This window comes from Euprymna scolopes, chromosome 35, assembly GCF_053919585.1.
Source record: "Euprymna scolopes isolate OS-2025 chromosome 35, ASM5391958v1, whole genome shotgun sequence".
NCBI classification, from domain to species: domain Eukaryota; kingdom Metazoa; phylum Mollusca; class Cephalopoda; order Sepiida; family Sepiolidae; genus Euprymna; species Euprymna scolopes.
Genome location: NC_136516.1, coordinates 33,818,534 through 33,835,529, shown reverse-complemented (window position 1 = coordinate 33,835,529; position 16,996 = coordinate 33,818,534). Strand labels below are relative to the sequence as shown.

General features: G+C 34.2%; 1 protein-coding gene across 1 annotated transcript in view; it reads right to left on the bottom strand.

The window, feature by feature from the left end:
• Positions 1 to 16,996, bottom strand: part of LOC145259800 (alpha-2-macroglobulin-like protein 1) — a 207,523-nt gene that overhangs the window by 13,798 nt on the left and 176,729 nt on the right. Inside the window, exons 29-33 of the mRNA XM_080117585.1 lie at positions 16,074 to 16,295; positions 10,934 to 11,049; positions 6,159 to 6,243; positions 5,204 to 5,278; positions 806 to 905 (exon numbers count right to left, since the gene is read on the bottom strand). Coding sequence (XP_079973711.1) covers positions 806 to 905; positions 5,204 to 5,278; positions 6,159 to 6,243; positions 10,934 to 11,049; positions 16,074 to 16,295 — 598 coding nt within the window. The remainder of the gene's footprint in view (positions 1 to 805; positions 906 to 5,203; positions 5,279 to 6,158; positions 6,244 to 10,933; positions 11,050 to 16,073; positions 16,296 to 16,996) is intronic.

Below are 16,996 nucleotides of genomic sequence, written 5' to 3'. Positions count from 1 at the left end.
CAAAGCTTCTTTCTTAGAACTGCACGCCTGTGGAACTCTTTTCTATTTTCCTGCTTTCCAGCTGACTACAATATGGTTGTCTTCAAGTCCAACATAAACAAGTTCTTGATGAGCCGTTTTACTTAAGTTAACAAATTTACCGAATTTGCATTACTAACGATTACTATATTGTCCAACTGACTACTGTACACTCTTAACCCTTATCCTCGAGTGGTCTCTGGGCCTTGATAAGTGGTTATGCCTATGTAAAAAAAAAAAAAAATCTCTCACATTCTGAAAAAGTCAATGGTAAAAGTGATCTTCTCCTGACGGTTGAAAGTTCAATCCTCAATATGGATGACCGAAAAATACAATTGTGAACTATTTAGGACCTTTATCCAATCATGGCTGATGGAATGAGAGTATGTTAATCCCGTGAAGTAAATAAAGGGTTCCGTTCAAAATTCCGTCAAAATTCCAGAGTTTGACAGAAACATTCGGCAATATACACCTTAAGAAGGTCAGAGGTTACATCGGCCGAAACATGAAAATGATACTCAAGATGAGAACAGTAGTCCGAAGAATCCAAATAATATGAATAATCAATCCTCATCTAAAAAAATTCAGAAATATAACCAACTGTAGTCGTTAATCAGACAAAGAAGTTTTGAGAATTACAATCAAGATGAGAACAATAGTCACAATTAAAAAAAAAAAAAGGTGTTTTTGTAGGGTTTTTTTTTTTGTTTTTGTTTTTACAAAATGTTTTTACAAAATTTCTGCAATTTTCTTGAACATTGTGGAAGGAGGGGGGAGAAAAACTTACGTCTGTCATAATAATCATAAATAAACACGGTAGCCGGTTGAGCATGAATGCGCAGCACTTGCTCAACTTTAATAACAACGCATTTGTCGGTTTTATTCATCTGTAAGAAAAGAATACAAAATTCAAGAAAAATTCACTGGACAATAAAATAAAATCAAAAAAAGAAAAAATATGGATGGTCACATTCAATGCTGCCAAGACTAAACTGGTTTCCTTCAATAACTACAAGAAACTTTCTCTACCAGCAATGGCCAAAGATTCTTTATCTGAAAGCACATCTTTTAAACTCCTCGGCCTAACGTTCACAGGAAACATGAGTTGGAACAATTACATTGAGAGCATTGCCAAACCGCTGCGAAAAAGCTAGGTTCTCTCTACCGTGCTAGAAAGCTACTAACACCCGAAAGTATCCTGTACCTCTATAAGGCCACCATTCGCCCATGTATGAAGTATTGTCGTCATATTTGGGCTGGTGTATCTGCTACGTCTCTCACTTCTAGATAAGGTTCAAAAAAGAGTCGCCAACCTAATAGGTCCTGAACTGTCATCCAAGCTTCAGCCTCTGTCCCATCGACGTAATGTAGCATCTCTCTGCCTGTTCTACAAGTACTTTAACGGTGAATGTTCCGATGAAGTGTAAGCACTTGTGCCCCCTCGATGTAAATACCCCCGACAAACCCGACAAGCAGCAAAATCCCACCCCTTCACAGTTGAGATCCCTAGATGTAAGAAAGCCTTCTACGCCAGTAGTTTCTTCCCCAGAACCGCTAGACTTTGGAATTCCCTTCTAGGTTCCTGCTTCCCCAACTGTACTGACATGCAGAAGTTAAAGTGTAACATTAACTGACGTCTTGCTGCCCAACTCCCCACCTAGTACCCCTGTAGCCTGTGTCCCTAATAGTAGCCCCCTACATCAAAGTGGCAATGTGCCTTGTTTGGGGTGAAAATGTAATAAAAAAATTTTAAAAAATATTTACTATTGATAAAATTATATATATCTCAAAATATTTATTTCTCAATATTTTATTTGTAAATATTAAGTGAATAAATCGATATCGTTTCCGAAACGATCGTACACATAATTTGATTTTGTTATGTTTCTCCCGATTAAGCAGATTAATAATTCCACAATTGTTAATTTCTCATCCTCTCTATTACCCGTAATATATATATATATGTTTTATATTTTTTATTACCGTTTTATCTGTTTGGTTACATATGTTTCGGATGTTGGACCATGTTGTTGGATCGTAAACATGGTCCAACATCCGAAACATATGTAACCAAACAGATAAAACGGTAATAAAAAATAAAACATATTTGCTCTGCAATAATATTGGGCACTCTTCAGGTTTTTACTAATTACCAGTTTTACTATATATATATATATATATATATATATATATATATATATATATAAACCTGAAGAGAGTGCCCAATACTATTGCAGAGTAAATATGTGTTTTATTTTTCATATATATATATATATATATATATATATATATATATATATCTGTATTTCTTATCTGCTTTTTCCTCTATCATCTTCCTATTTTTTTTTTTACCTTTTTCTTTTTTTCTATCCTTTTTTTCTGTTTTTTTTTTTATGATCCCCATTATCAATTTTGGTTTTGATTATAACTGATGTCACTGAAATCATATATATATTTTTTACTTTTGAAATCATGACTATATATTGGGTACAATATAATATGAAATAATCGATAAAGAACTGACTCTATAATAATAAATACGAAATCTATATAAAATAAAAATTTATATAAATTGAAATATCATATATAAGCGCATATATATATATATAATCATTTTTTTTTAAAATCAAATTGATTTTATTCTGTTGCAAAATCTGGTAAAGTAAGTCAATGCTGGCTTTTGACAGGGTATGGCACGATGGTCTTCTAAGGAAAATTAGATCATATGGAATCACTGGAAGAATTCATAATGTAATTAAATCCTTCCTAAGTAATAGAAAAATCAAAGTTGTCCTTGACGGACATACATCCAAACAATGACATAAATGCGGGAGTACCTCAGGGGTCTATCCTTGGACCTCTATTATTCCTGATATTCATAAACGACCTCCCTGATAAAATTGTTTCGGAGATGGGTATATTTGCCGATGACACCACTCTCTATAACAGATATGAGGGGAAAACAAATGAACACATATCCAAGGAAATGGCAGAAACACTAGAGGACGACCTCCAATCCGTAGTGGAATGGGGACAAAAATGGTTGGTCACATTCAATGCTGCTAAGACTAAGCTTGTTTCCTTCAATAACTACAAGAACCCTTCTCTACCACCAATAGCAATGGCCAAGAACACATTGCCTGAAAGTACTTCTTTTAAACTCCTTGGCCTAACGTTTACAGGGAATATGAACTGGAATAGATACATTGAGAGCATTGCCAAGACTGCTGCAAGGAAGGTTGGCTCCCTCTACCGTGCTAGAAAACTACTTACGCCTGCCAGTATCCTATACCTCTATAAGGCAACCATTCGCCCATGTATGGAGTACTGTTGTCACATCTGGGCTGGTGCATCTGCTGCTTGTCTCTCGCTCCTGGACAGGGTTTAAAAAAGAGTCGCCAACCTGATAGGTCCTGAACTGTCATCTAGGCTTCAACCTCTGTCCCATCGACGAGATGTTGCATCCCTCTGCCTGTTCTACAAATACTTTAATGGTGAATGCTCTGACGAACTGCAGACACTTGTACCTCCCCGACGTAACTACCCCCGACAAACCCGACAAGCTACTAAGTCTCATCCCTTTACAGTAGAGATCCCTAGGTGCAAGAAAGCCTTTTACTCCAATAGTTTCTTCCCCAGAACTGCGGGTCTTTGGAACTCCCTTCCGGGATTCTGCTTTCCCAAATGCAATGATATGCAGAAGTTCAAGTGTAATGTCAACAAACATCTTTCTACTCTTCTCCCCTCATAATGACCCCGCTAATTAATTCCCTAATAGTAGCCCCCTGCTTCAAAGTGGCACTGTGCCTTGTTTGGGGTGAAAATTGAATAAAAAAAAAAATAAATAAAAAAAAAACATTCCTGACATTTCTGCTCTTGAGTTAAAATCAAATATAAATTTGTCAAATGCATTGCTATTTAGGTCTAACTAAAATAGACTGACTTCGTTTTATGTAGAAAAGATAAAAATTGACTATTTGGATCAACAACAACCAAAAAAAGCATGATTTCTGTAAAGATATTCTTGCAGAAGCAGATCCCCAAGAGTGAGGTTAAACAATAAATTTGGCCAGAAAACGTGACCAAAGATCACATGCGGGATCTTTGTGTGGTCAAGTGACGGTAAACAAAAAAGTCGGTTACAAGTCTCTGTAAGGCCCGGGAGATGACGTTAAAGCGAAGTCAAATTGTAGGACACAAAATCTCTGGTCAGCGAAACAATGCAGATCGGAATGTCGTCATCATGTGGGCCAAATGAAAAAAGATACAAAGGTGAAGAGACAGAGAGAGTCACAACAAGGTTGCTAGCAACAAAGTCTTCTGCACACCACCACCGCCAACCCCGTCACGCACCTGCCATTGAAAAGTTATATTTACAATAATAAACGACATATTTTATAACAAGCTGCGTGTGTTTTTCTATTCTCACCAACAAGTGTCCAAGTCAAAGAATGAGAAAAAAACTTATTATTTTAATTTTTTAAATTAAACAAAAATACATAAATAAAATAAAATAAAATAAATAAATAAAATAAATAAATAATAAAAGTAAATAAAATAAATAAATAATAAAAGTAAATAAAATAAATAAATAATAAAAGTAAATAAAATAAATAAATAATAAAAGTAAATAAAATAAATAAATAATAAAAATAAATAAATAATAAAAATAAATAAAATAAATAAATAATAAAAATAAATAAAATAAATAAATAATAAAAATAAATAAAATAAATAAATAATAAAAGTAAATAAAATAAATAAATAATAAAAGTAAATAAAATAAATAAATAATAAAAGTAAATAAAATAAATAAATAATAAAAGTAAATAAAATAAATAAATAATAAAAGTAAATAAAATAAATAAATAATAAAAATAAATAAAATAAATAAATAATAAAAATAAATAAAATAAATAAATAATAAAAATAAATAAAATAAATAAATAATAAAAATAAATAAAATAAATAATAAAAATAAATAAATAATAAAAATAAATAAATAATAAAATAAATAAATAAATAAAATAAATAATTAAATAAATAAATAAAATAAATAAATAATAAAATAAATAAATAGTAAAATAAATAAATAATAAAAACTCAATTGACGATTCGGCCATCATCAGAGTGAAATGTAACAATATCCTTATTATGTAAAAAAATAAAAAATAAAAAAACTTACCTGATCAAAATACAAATAAACATTGTCTTCTGTCATTTCGTGTTTTTTTACTCCAATACTTTTCAAATCTTTTGGCTAAAAAAAACAAAAAAACAGAAAATAATTAAATTTATTTAAATGCGTAAGAATTATAAAACAATGAACATTCCATCGTCAATGATGATGATGATGATGGTCTAAAAGGAACTTAGGTTTGTATTACTATACACATTGATACGAAAATGTGGTCAAAACAGAAAAATATAACAAATAAATGCTATCAAAGGCAAGATAAGTTACTCTTCTACCTATCTGCAAAAGTTTTAGTGATTTTACTCACTTTAAAACGTTTATTCAGTTTGAAAAACAAATACTCTCTAGCGTTACATACAAACAAGAAAAATGGCCGCGAATTGACACAAATATTCGAAGTTTTGATAATAACTTAAAAATGACAACAAAATACTGTTTACAACCTACCCGATAAATGTTCTGTACATGTGAAAGCTACTGGATAGGTTTCAAATAGTATTTTGTTTTAGTTTATTTTTTTAAGCCATTATTAGAGCTTGGAAAACAGCATATCCTTTTCATTGTTTTGACTCTCGAGTGTGTATCCATTGATATCTTATATGTTTTTTTATAGTGATGTGGTTCTCGGTTGATTAACTGTGTCGGATATATACTCGAGAGTTAAAACAATGATAAGAATATGCTGTTGTCATAGCCGCAGTCATTATCCAGACTTCAAATATTTAGATGTTAATTCGCGTTCATTTTTCTTGTTCACACGTAATGCTCGAGACTATTTATTTTTCGAACCGAATAAATGTTTTAAAGCGAATAAAACCACTAAAAACATTTCTAGATGGGTAGAAGAGTAGTTTATCTTGCCTTTGATAACATTTATTTGTTATATTTTTTTACCACATTTTTTTCGTATCAACGTGTATTGTAAAACAAACCTGGAACTTACTTCAAGAATTTGCTGAGGAATCCAACCAGTTACCATTCTTATTTCCATAATTGCGACATTTGTTTTTTCGCCTGTTCCAGTGTATCTGTAAAAAAAATAAAGAAAATAAGCAAGACAAAAAAAAACAAAAAAAAAAACAAAACAAAAAAAAAACCCAAAAAAAACCCAAAAAAAATAAAAAATAAAAAGAAATAAACAAAAAAAAAAAAACGATGTAACCAAGAGTGTTAATCTATAATACCTTTTTTCTTTACATACTGAAGAAAGTATCAATTGATACGTTTTAAAGGAAACAGGAAGACATTTATTGACGAAACAAAAGTCTTATACGTCCTATACTTGTGAATCGTTTGAAGTAGAGAAAAAAGTTAACACTTTTAAAGAGAGTGAGAAGGGGAGGCAAAGCAAGGCAAGACAAAACATAATGGTGACCAAGAGGGGGAAAACAAGAGAGAGAAAAAAAAGATAAAGCTAGAGAGAGAAAGGAAGAAAAAGAGATAAAATCAAACCAAATGAGGAAAAAAAATAAAGGCGCAAAACTCAAGCAATTTAGTCTTTCCTTATAGAAAAAGTCGGGATTCACATCCTTAATCATAAAGATATTTTCATTTCATTTTTTTTTTAGAAGAAAACAAGAAGCCGTTATATTTCAAGCATCTAGGACCCTGACCCCCACTTCCATCACAGAGTTCGATTCTTCCTCAGGGTGGAAGGAAGCAATGGTAATTATAACATAAGAGCTATGTTGCCAGAAACTCCGGCTCCGGGAAAGGTCACCTGTTGTATTTTCTACAGCATAATCACGTTTGACACACATCAAATCATCGAAGTTAAGCAACAACGAGCCTGGCGAGTACCAGATGGGTGACCACGTGGAACTTCCAGGTGCTGTGTGTGCTCTCCGCTTATTTCTGCATTGTTTCCAGTCATCCTGGACTTCTTGCTACTGGACTCTGCAAATACAGAATACCAGTGCAAGTTGTTGGCCAAAGTCAATATTTTGACAACAGTGGAACAGAAATTCCACAGACTGGTTAATCTAGAGACAACGGATACGTCGACTCCTCATTTACAAAGCAACCTAAATGAGGGTTCGGCGTTTGGCTCAATGAGGTCCAAAAAGAAACTGTCTCGGGAGAGGGAGGAACTCAGACCTCCTTGAAATAAACCGTGTGAAGGGTGTGGGAGGACATCACACCTCAATAGGCTAAAAGGACGGAAGAACTGTCCGTCGAGGGAACTCAGATGTCATGATTGCGGAATTACTGGACACTTAAAAAAGTGTGTTAAAAACGAAAGAGGTTAACAACAGAGTCAACGAGTGATTCAGCACGACACCAGTCAAAAATACTTAGCAGCAGAGGAGGAGGAGGAAGACCAGCATTTGGTGAATGAAGGCAGAAATTAGCAACAATACCACATCTTGCATAGAGTAACGGTAGATTCAAAAGGAGCCCCCCCCCAAAAAAAAACCGTCACACTTCATAAAAGTCTAAGTATCTTTGATATTGGAGCACCATGCCAAATTTGGGCGCACCTTAGATAAGGGGACTTGCCATCGAATACACCATATCCAAGCAGTCGCGGATACTGGTGCTCAAACATATTCGAGTGGCCCTGAAATACTGGAAGCATTGGGATGCACTAGTAACAACTACCCACAGAGTACATGGGATCACGGACAATCTACTACACATTAAGGGAATCATTTTTACACATATTAAAGTTGGCCTCAAAGAAACCAAACAAGTCGTTTATAAATCAGAAAACACGTCCGGATTTTACTTATCTGAGTCGGCACTGAAAGATTTAGAATTAATCGCTTGTGACTTTCCATACCAGATATTAAAAGCTGACATGTCAACCTCGAATAATAGGATAGAACCATGTGGATGTCCCCAATGAGAAACGGTTCCGAACAAACCTACAAGAATCCCGTTTACCCCGATTGAAAATAATAGGGAACGTTTGGAACAATGGTTACAGAAGCACTTTAAACCAAGTGCATTCAATACCTGCCCCCATCAACCATTACAAGTGATGTCAGGGAGACCATTGGATATAACATTCATGCCGGGAGCAAAACCATCAGTTGTACACACCCCCATTCTTGTCCCCCATCATTGGAAAAAGAAGGTGAAAGAAGATTTAGATAGGGATGTTACATTGGGCATCATTGAGCCAGTACTAGCAGGTATGCCTACAGTCTGGTGTTCGAGGATGATGGTTGCACCAAAAAAAGGATGTTTTATCAAGAAGGATGGTGGACCTACAAAAACAGAATGCCACAATGATGTAAATCAAGTGTCTGTTGTGCCTGCGCAAACCAAGTTAGATGTGTGGAATGGATATCACAGTTTACTGCTCTCCCCAACGGCTCAAGACAGAACCACATTCATAACAGAGTTGGGCCGTTATCGGTACCTTAGAGCACCATAAGGTTTCCACACCTCTGGTGAAGGGTACACTCACTGCACTTCTTGATACCCAGCACCGTCAAGACATAGCAGATTAAGGACCGCCAATACTACTTAGCAGATCAAGGGGGCCGTGTAAAAATCAATCACAGCTGCATGCGCACATGACCCCAAATTTAAAGCTAAAACCTGGGATAGAATCGTGGCAGCTGCGACCATTAACGAGGAATGCCGAACGTTAACAATATACATACGAGATGAGTTTTCAAAGTCATGGCACGAACTGCCACTGAAAGTCTGGCAATACTGGGAGATGGCAGAGCAACTATATTGTTTGAAAGTGGTACCCAAAAAAGGGGATAAAATTCTAATACCAAAGCAGCTTAGAGCTGAGGTACTAGAGGCACTGCACTCCGCCCATCAAAGGGTGAATGGGATGTTAGTTAATGCTAGACAAAGATTATTTTGGCCCGGTCTAGATGCTAGTATCTAACAAATAAGGGCACAATGTCGAAAATGCAATTTGATCGCCGCATGCTACCCTCAAACCCAGAATTCCCATTCCAAAAGACTGTCACGGACCTACTGGATATGCATGAAAGAGTTACATGGTATATGCAGACCGATACACTGGCTGGATTGAAGTTGTCTCGCTTCCATCAGGGAAGGCTGCTGCAGTATGCGATGCATTGAGGGGTTGGTTCTGTACGTATGATGCAACAAAGGAAATATCATCTGATGGAGGGCCACCATTCGACTCATTGGAGTATAAATCGTTCCTAGGAGACTCGAGCAGAAAGAGACATATATCATCCACACATTATCTCCAAAGTAATGGCCGAGCCAAACTGGCCGTAAAAACAGCCAAAAGAATACCCATGGACTGCATTGATGGCTATGACCATCTACGTCACGATCGAGCAGCATAGGCGATGATAGGAACATGCACAGGACATCAGATTATCACCAGCCGAAATGTTATATGGTCAAACAATAAGGGATCACCTCCCTCTACTTTGTGAGAAACACTGGATTCACGATCAGTGGATAGAAACTAAAGAATTAAGAGAAAAGGCAATGACAAAAAGGCATGTGTTAAAGAAAGAACAGCTTCAGGTTGGTGAATCTGTTTAGGTGCAGAATCAGGAAGGGTCATATCCACGACAATGGGCAAAAACGGGGAGAGTTGTCGAGACCATGGGTAATAGACAATACCGGATATGGTCGGATGGAAGTAGCAGGATCACACTATGCAGTCGTCATTTTCTCTGGAAGATCCAACCTATCATGGATACGCCAGATTATTCGCTCATACAACCACTTTAGTCACCTCTTCAAAAGCCAAGAATGGAGGACAGCGTATTCCCGTGTGAAATACACGAGAGGATGGACGTGGAAAAGATGGATGATAATGTAGTGATGACAAATGACACGTTTGACGCAGATATGGAGGTGGATAACCAAGACCTAATCAGGCACAAGCCAATGAGTCCGATCCCACGATACAGCACGAGAGTAACACAAAAGCAAGACCATTGTCTCCACAAATGTGAGGACCAACTCACAGCTGTACAGAACAAATAATTGTGTGTACAGTTCGAAGGCTGTTTAAAAAATATTTGAAGAAATCAGAATGCTTATATCTTCAAGTATCAACATAAAATTTGTTGTATATTTAGAACTAGTGGGGGGTACCCGGTGTTGGACGGATGTTTGGAGGGTGTGCGTGTTAAAAGAAAAAAAATTTTAGTAGGAAGGTGGGATTGAACCCCGAAGCCTTGACACAAGGGTGGAAATGAAATGGAAAAAAAGCTAGACACCTAACCATCTTGGCCACGATAGAGAGGAACTGATACTTATATGAAGGTTTATGAAGCAAAATAAACAGGTGCGAGGAAGTGGCGTGATATCTGACCTAGTTTTGCACTGCAAGTGACCACAAAACAGCGGTGTTGCAGTCATAAGGTGGGTGGGGGGGCATGTAGAGAATGGGGATGACCGATGAGACGAGTCGGGAAAAGTGGAACACCAGTTGTCATGTGGTGTTATAAATTCGGTGCTAGTCTTGGACTCAATAGACTTTTAAGTCCACTTTACGCACGTATTTTACATTTGCGGAAATATATGCACATATTATGTAGATTTTTTGCTGTAAATATATAGAGATTTTAAAAGAATCAAAATCTGTAATTGCATCGGAATAGAGAATTTAAAACAGAATCAGTAAATGTATCGGAACAAATATTAGAATCGTCCCATCACTAAGAATGGTGATGGGACGATTTCAATATTTCAATAAAATAGTTTATTCCTTTCTGAAAAAAAAAAAAAAAAAAAAAATTCATTGTTCAAACTCACCGACCACAAATTCTTATCATTGTCTCCGCACAACTGCTGTGGTCATAGTGGGATGCAATATGCAGGTGGAAGCTCTGGACTTGACTCACAGTGTTCATGTTGTACGACAGAGAAGTCTAAAATGAAATTAAAGCAGGAGAAAAATTACTGTTAAATATTACGTTGCAGTAAGATTTTTGGTGCATATATGGAAGCGATACCCCCCCCCATGTATTTTTTATTTTCGTCTTTTTTTCAATTTTTCAGCAACTTATTATCGAATGGACACTAGACTATCAGATTATTAACAATTTTTTTAAAAAATCAATATTTAAATATTTGTAGGGGGGGGGTGCTCAGTTTCTAATGCAATGTTCTAGTACATCGAACACTAATTTTAGAACCACTCAACGTTTTTAGGCCAAATTTCATGAATTTAGCCTTTTTTTAAGCAGTTTGGCTTTTTTTGAATTTCGTTTTCTCCGATGGTTATCTTCAAGTTAAGTCACTCAACATTTATAAAGGTTTTTGCCCGGACAAATTTTTTTCTTTTTTTGTTTTTTAAATACACATTCTTTAAGTTGTGTCGCCCGACATTTACAATCTAAGGATAATGAATGCGCTCAAGAGTATAAACTAAAGACTTACCTTTAAAAAATTGATTTTTAGGGTTATTCAGATCTGTATTCCATATTGTTTTCACCGGTCGCTATATTTGTTTTCATGCTTTTTAAAGGTAAGTCTTTTTTGCTTTTGAATATTTCTGAATGGACATGGCATGCCCACAGAAACACTTGTTCTATGCAATTAATCTTTTGGACTGAGCAAATCTATAAGGCATATTTGAGGCGAACTTCTAAAAAAAGGCCAAACTGTTTAAAAAAAAAAAAAAAAAGGCTACATTCGCAAAATTTGACCAAAAACCGTTGAGCGGTTCTAAAATGGGTGAATGAACTGAGCACCACCTAAAATATTTAGATTTTTTTTTCTTTTTTTTTTTTTTTACATAGGCATCACCGCATTATCAAGGCCAAGAGGCAACTGAAGGATAAGGGTTAAAGAGTGTACAGTAGAAATTGGACATTATAGTAATCATTAGTAATGAAAATTTGGTAAAGTTGATAACTTATATGGAACGGCTCATCAAGAACTTATTTACGTTAGACTTGAAGACAACCATATTGTAGTCAGCCGGAAAGCAGGAAAACGGAAGACAATTCCACAGGCGTGCAGTTCTAAGAAAGAAGCTTTGTTCATGGAATCTATGTTTAGGTTTAGGCACAGATAAAGAGTGGGGGAAATTATTGATAGTGTTTACAGCTAGACGAGTGTTTCTTGTGAAAGTTTGGCGAGGGGGGACCATAGATTGAAGCTCAGTCGAACACTTTCCATGAAAATAACGATACATCAGAGACAAACTCGCAACATCTCTTCTGTGAGATAAAGGTTGCAAGGAAGAGAAAAGGACATCTCCTACGAGGCTACGAAGTCTATTTTGAACTCTATCAAGGAAGGCCAAGTCCTTTCTAGCAGCTCCTGCCCAGATGTGGCAACAGTATTCCATCCTTGGACGTACCTGGCTCTTATATAGATAGAGAATTGCATCAGCAGTGAGATATCTACCGGATCGATAGAAAGATCCCACCATTTTTCCAGTGGCCTTGGCAACAGATTTGATGTACGTGTTCCATTTAAGATCAGGAGTAATGGTCAAGCCAAGAGGTTTGTCAAAACTTGAGGCCTCCTGAAGACGAGAGCCATTCATTTCAATTGATGCCAGATGTGGATCAGAATGTTGATGATGTAAAAGATACTGACTTAAAAAAAAAAGAAATTGTTTATGATTTGGTAGACTAGTATCTACTTGATAATAATCCACTGAAAAATTTGAAAATAGGACGAAAATAAAAAAAAATAGAGAGAGGGGGGGGGATACCTTTTCCATACATGCACCAGATTTTTTTCTTAAAGTTTAATGATATTTGTTTGTATTAAATTGTACGGTTAAAGTACAGAATAGGTACAAAACACCCTCCCTTCCCATGTTAAGAATGGCTTTCTAAAAATAACATTATTTCAGCACGGATCAATAAGCGCACTAGTACCGTTTAATGAATAAAAGTACTTTTGAACTCTTTCAGCTAGGTCGACAGAAATCAATTTTATTTCATCCTTTTTTCTTTTCTTTCTTCTGTCAATTATCTTTCCCTTATCCATTTGTCATTTTATCTCTGATGTGAAAAATCTTTTAATTGATGTTATCTCCCTATTGAATAAACGATTAAATTTATATGCATTAGTGTATATCTTTATATTGTTGTTTTTTATTTTTCTCATATATATATATATATATATATATATATATATATATATAAAAGAGTATAGCTACATTCCAAGGTCCAAATATTTATTTTTCATGCAGAACAGCTACTCCAACGTGTTAAAATTTCTGTACATTTTTTACAGATCCGTTTCATTATACAGTTACAATCGGTTATTATTATGTCAATACCGACTCTTTTCGCGTATATTTTCTTCAGAAAAAAATAGAAATTCTTTACTTAGAAAGAAATAAATGCATGGCAACATAATGCTGATGAATCCTAGCGTGGATGAAACGTGGAATATTCTGTGCAGCTTAATCGCCATATATATTCCATAACTTACTCTCTCTCTCTCTCTATCTCTCTCTCTCTCTCTATATATATATATATACACACTAGACTTTTTAACTGGTTAAAACGGACAAAAGTTATATACTTAGAACGAGTGTTTTATGTCAGGCTTCTACAGTAACTGTGGTATTGTGGTGAGTAATCCCTATTAATTGTGCATTGAATGGAGGTGATAATATTTAGTTCACCGCATCTTATCATAATAAAGGTCCATACACAATTTCGGCCAGATCGGCCCAGAAGTTTCTGAGAAAAAGTGAAATGGACAAAGAGAAATATATATATATATATCTGACGTTTTTAACCTTTAAAACTATACAAAAAAATATTTTTTATCATTCGTTAGAAAACCATCTAGTCAGTAAGTTATTTAATCACCTGCACTCACTGCATCAGCTCGCTCTCGAATTTACTATAGTACCAATAATTTATTTTTTAAGGGATCATCAGTTGTTTACCATGAAACACTGTTTCGGGGATTTAAAAACAAAACAGTATATTACATCATGGCTCCCCAGCAGTGTTGATCAAACACCACCACCCTTAATCTTAGGAAGAAGACATATATATATATATTTCTCTTTGTCCATATATATCATATATATATATATATATATATATATATATATATATATATATATTCTAGGTAGAAAGATCAATTAGTTTTAGGTCAACTGATCAAACTGTGCACTGACTACTAGATTTAATAACAATAAATGCTACAGATTCCAAGAAAAAATATGGAAATTTGTGAAATTATTCAAATCTCTGTGTTAATAATTTACTAGCAATAACTCAATTAATATACATTACATTTTTTGTTGCTTTTTTTTTACCATTTCACTAATTAATCGAATATTTATTAAAAAACACACACACACACAAAAACACCAAAAGGAAATTAAAATGAATTTAAAAAATCCTATAAAAAAATCCCCAAAAATGTATACATAACTATATTTGAATTATTTTTCTCTAATCCCTCCATCCAACAAGACGTATTCATCCGAGCAATGTCAGATAAATTCGGCTAGCAAATAATAAAACTGTTGAATTAATCAAAACAAATCCAATTTATTAGCAAAAAATAAAGTGCAATAAGCCATGTAAAAATGACACTTGAAAGATGTGTGCACCGATATACCATATGAATTTTTTGCTGAAGACTTTAATCCTGTATATTATAGACATCATTATTATATCTGTTAGGTGGTACATTTTTGGTGATTTATAAAGATCACGGCCATGGAAGAATGTGAGAAAAAATTGTTTAAACATCAATGTTTTATGTTGTTTTCATTATATATTACTAAATGAGGAATCATTTTCATTAAAAATCAATTTAGTATCATGCATCTAAAATTGAGAAAAGCAGGTTCGAAAATTGCTTGAAAAAAGCCAAAGCAAAACAAAATGGCCACCGGATTTAAACTGATGTTATGTTTATCTAACAATGAAACTCGAATTTTAAGTCAAAATAATTCCTGATCTAATAATCTAAATATTTATTTACTTGTCCGTACGTCCAATGTTAAAAAAAGACATCATCATCGCAAACATTAATTAATGAAAATCGAATTACTTCCTTTTACAATCGCTCTTTATCAGTTAAAAATCATTAAAGCAATTTTCTCTTCAAAAATAAAAATAAAAAATCATGCCTGTCTGTTTATGATTTCAAATTTTATTTTATAATTTAAAAAAAAGTCATGTTGAGACGAGACTGTTTTTTGTATGATAGTTTATTTTTAAAATTAAAAAAGAAAATGTGCAAGAGAATTGACATCTGTTCCTTCATAATTTATATAAAAAATTATTCAGAAAAAAAACAAAACAAAACAATGTGTTGTGTTAAATTTTTTTAATCAATTCTTTTTAGCTTTAAAAGGTTAAAGAAGATTTTGCTAAAAATTGTTTTAAATTAGTCGTTATTTGCTTTATTTTATTTTTTATTTATTTTATTCATATGTTTTTAAAATTTTCGACTATCATGGAATTTCCATGCGTTCTGCTGGTATTTATTAATAATATAAATTAATATTTAATGAAAACATAATTTTCGACTATCATAGTCGGAGGGGAAAAATAAGTTCATTTTATTTATATAGAGATTAAAGGCTTCGATCCAAATCCTTTATACTTTACTATGTTCCGTCCATCACTGAGTCAATTCCTGATGTGTATTTCCACATAGCCATCTCAGCACACTTATATTTACTAATTTATTTCATTTCTTTTGACTCCTAACCTTTACCTTACGAGATCTGATACAAACAAGATCTTAAGTATTTACAGTATCACATTAACATCTGCTGGTATTTATTAATAATATAAATTAATATTTAATAAAAACATAAAACTACTTTTAATAACTAAACAGATTTTTGTCTTGTGTTCTTCCATGGCCGCGATCTTTATAAATTTCCATTTTTTTTTTATTTAAAAAACAACGTAAGAGTTTTCCACTAATTGTATTATAGTTTTACCTGAATCATACCACAGCCGTAGCCATCAGCTTCAACTCTTATTTTGTTATTGAATGAATTCGTTGTGTAAGTCATTACGTTGAAAGGGTTTTGCTCTGAAATGTGGAAAGTTTGTAACAAATCCAATCCATCCAGTATCTTGATTTCCAGATTTGGAAGTTCCTGCCTCTGTGACCACATCAAAGCATAATTTGTAATGGCATGGAAAGCGATCATCGAATCCTGAAAGACAGAAAAATTAAAATAAATAATAATAATAATAATATATAAGGCAAAGGTTTAATTGATGGTCTTAACCATGACACACAGAGCTGGAAATGCGACACTTGTGAACGAGTGCTTTTGTCAAAAGTTGGCTACGTAAACCACCTTAAGTCACATAAAACTCCTGTGCAGGTAAACTTTGCACTTATTAGTCCAAACGATCTGTTTAACATGCAGCAAAGTTTGCAAGTCTACTGCTGGTTTGAGAAGACATGTGATTGTTCATAGGAATACCCTTATGTCTCCAGAGGAAGTCAACGCGATGGAAATTGCTCAATGTGTATATCACATCTACTTCAAGATGTGCAAATCTGCGGCGGCAGTGCAGAGTCATCTGAGATGGCATAGACGACGAGATTGGGAGAATTCAATGTGACGGCGATCATCTGGAAAGATGCAACAATCATGATCATATATATATATATATATATATACCCCACCACTGCTAGCAGTCCCAGTGACCTTCGCTTGCACCTCAACTACTATTTTTTTTAAATTCCCACAATTCCCTGCAGATCCTTACAGATACATTCCTGACGATGCGTAGATGTCTACACGAAAAGTAAAAACCGCAGACACTTCGAAAAAATGCTTGGACCATACATCCATACCTTCGATGTATATACAAAAAAGATAATGTTGAAAATTGAAAATTAAAA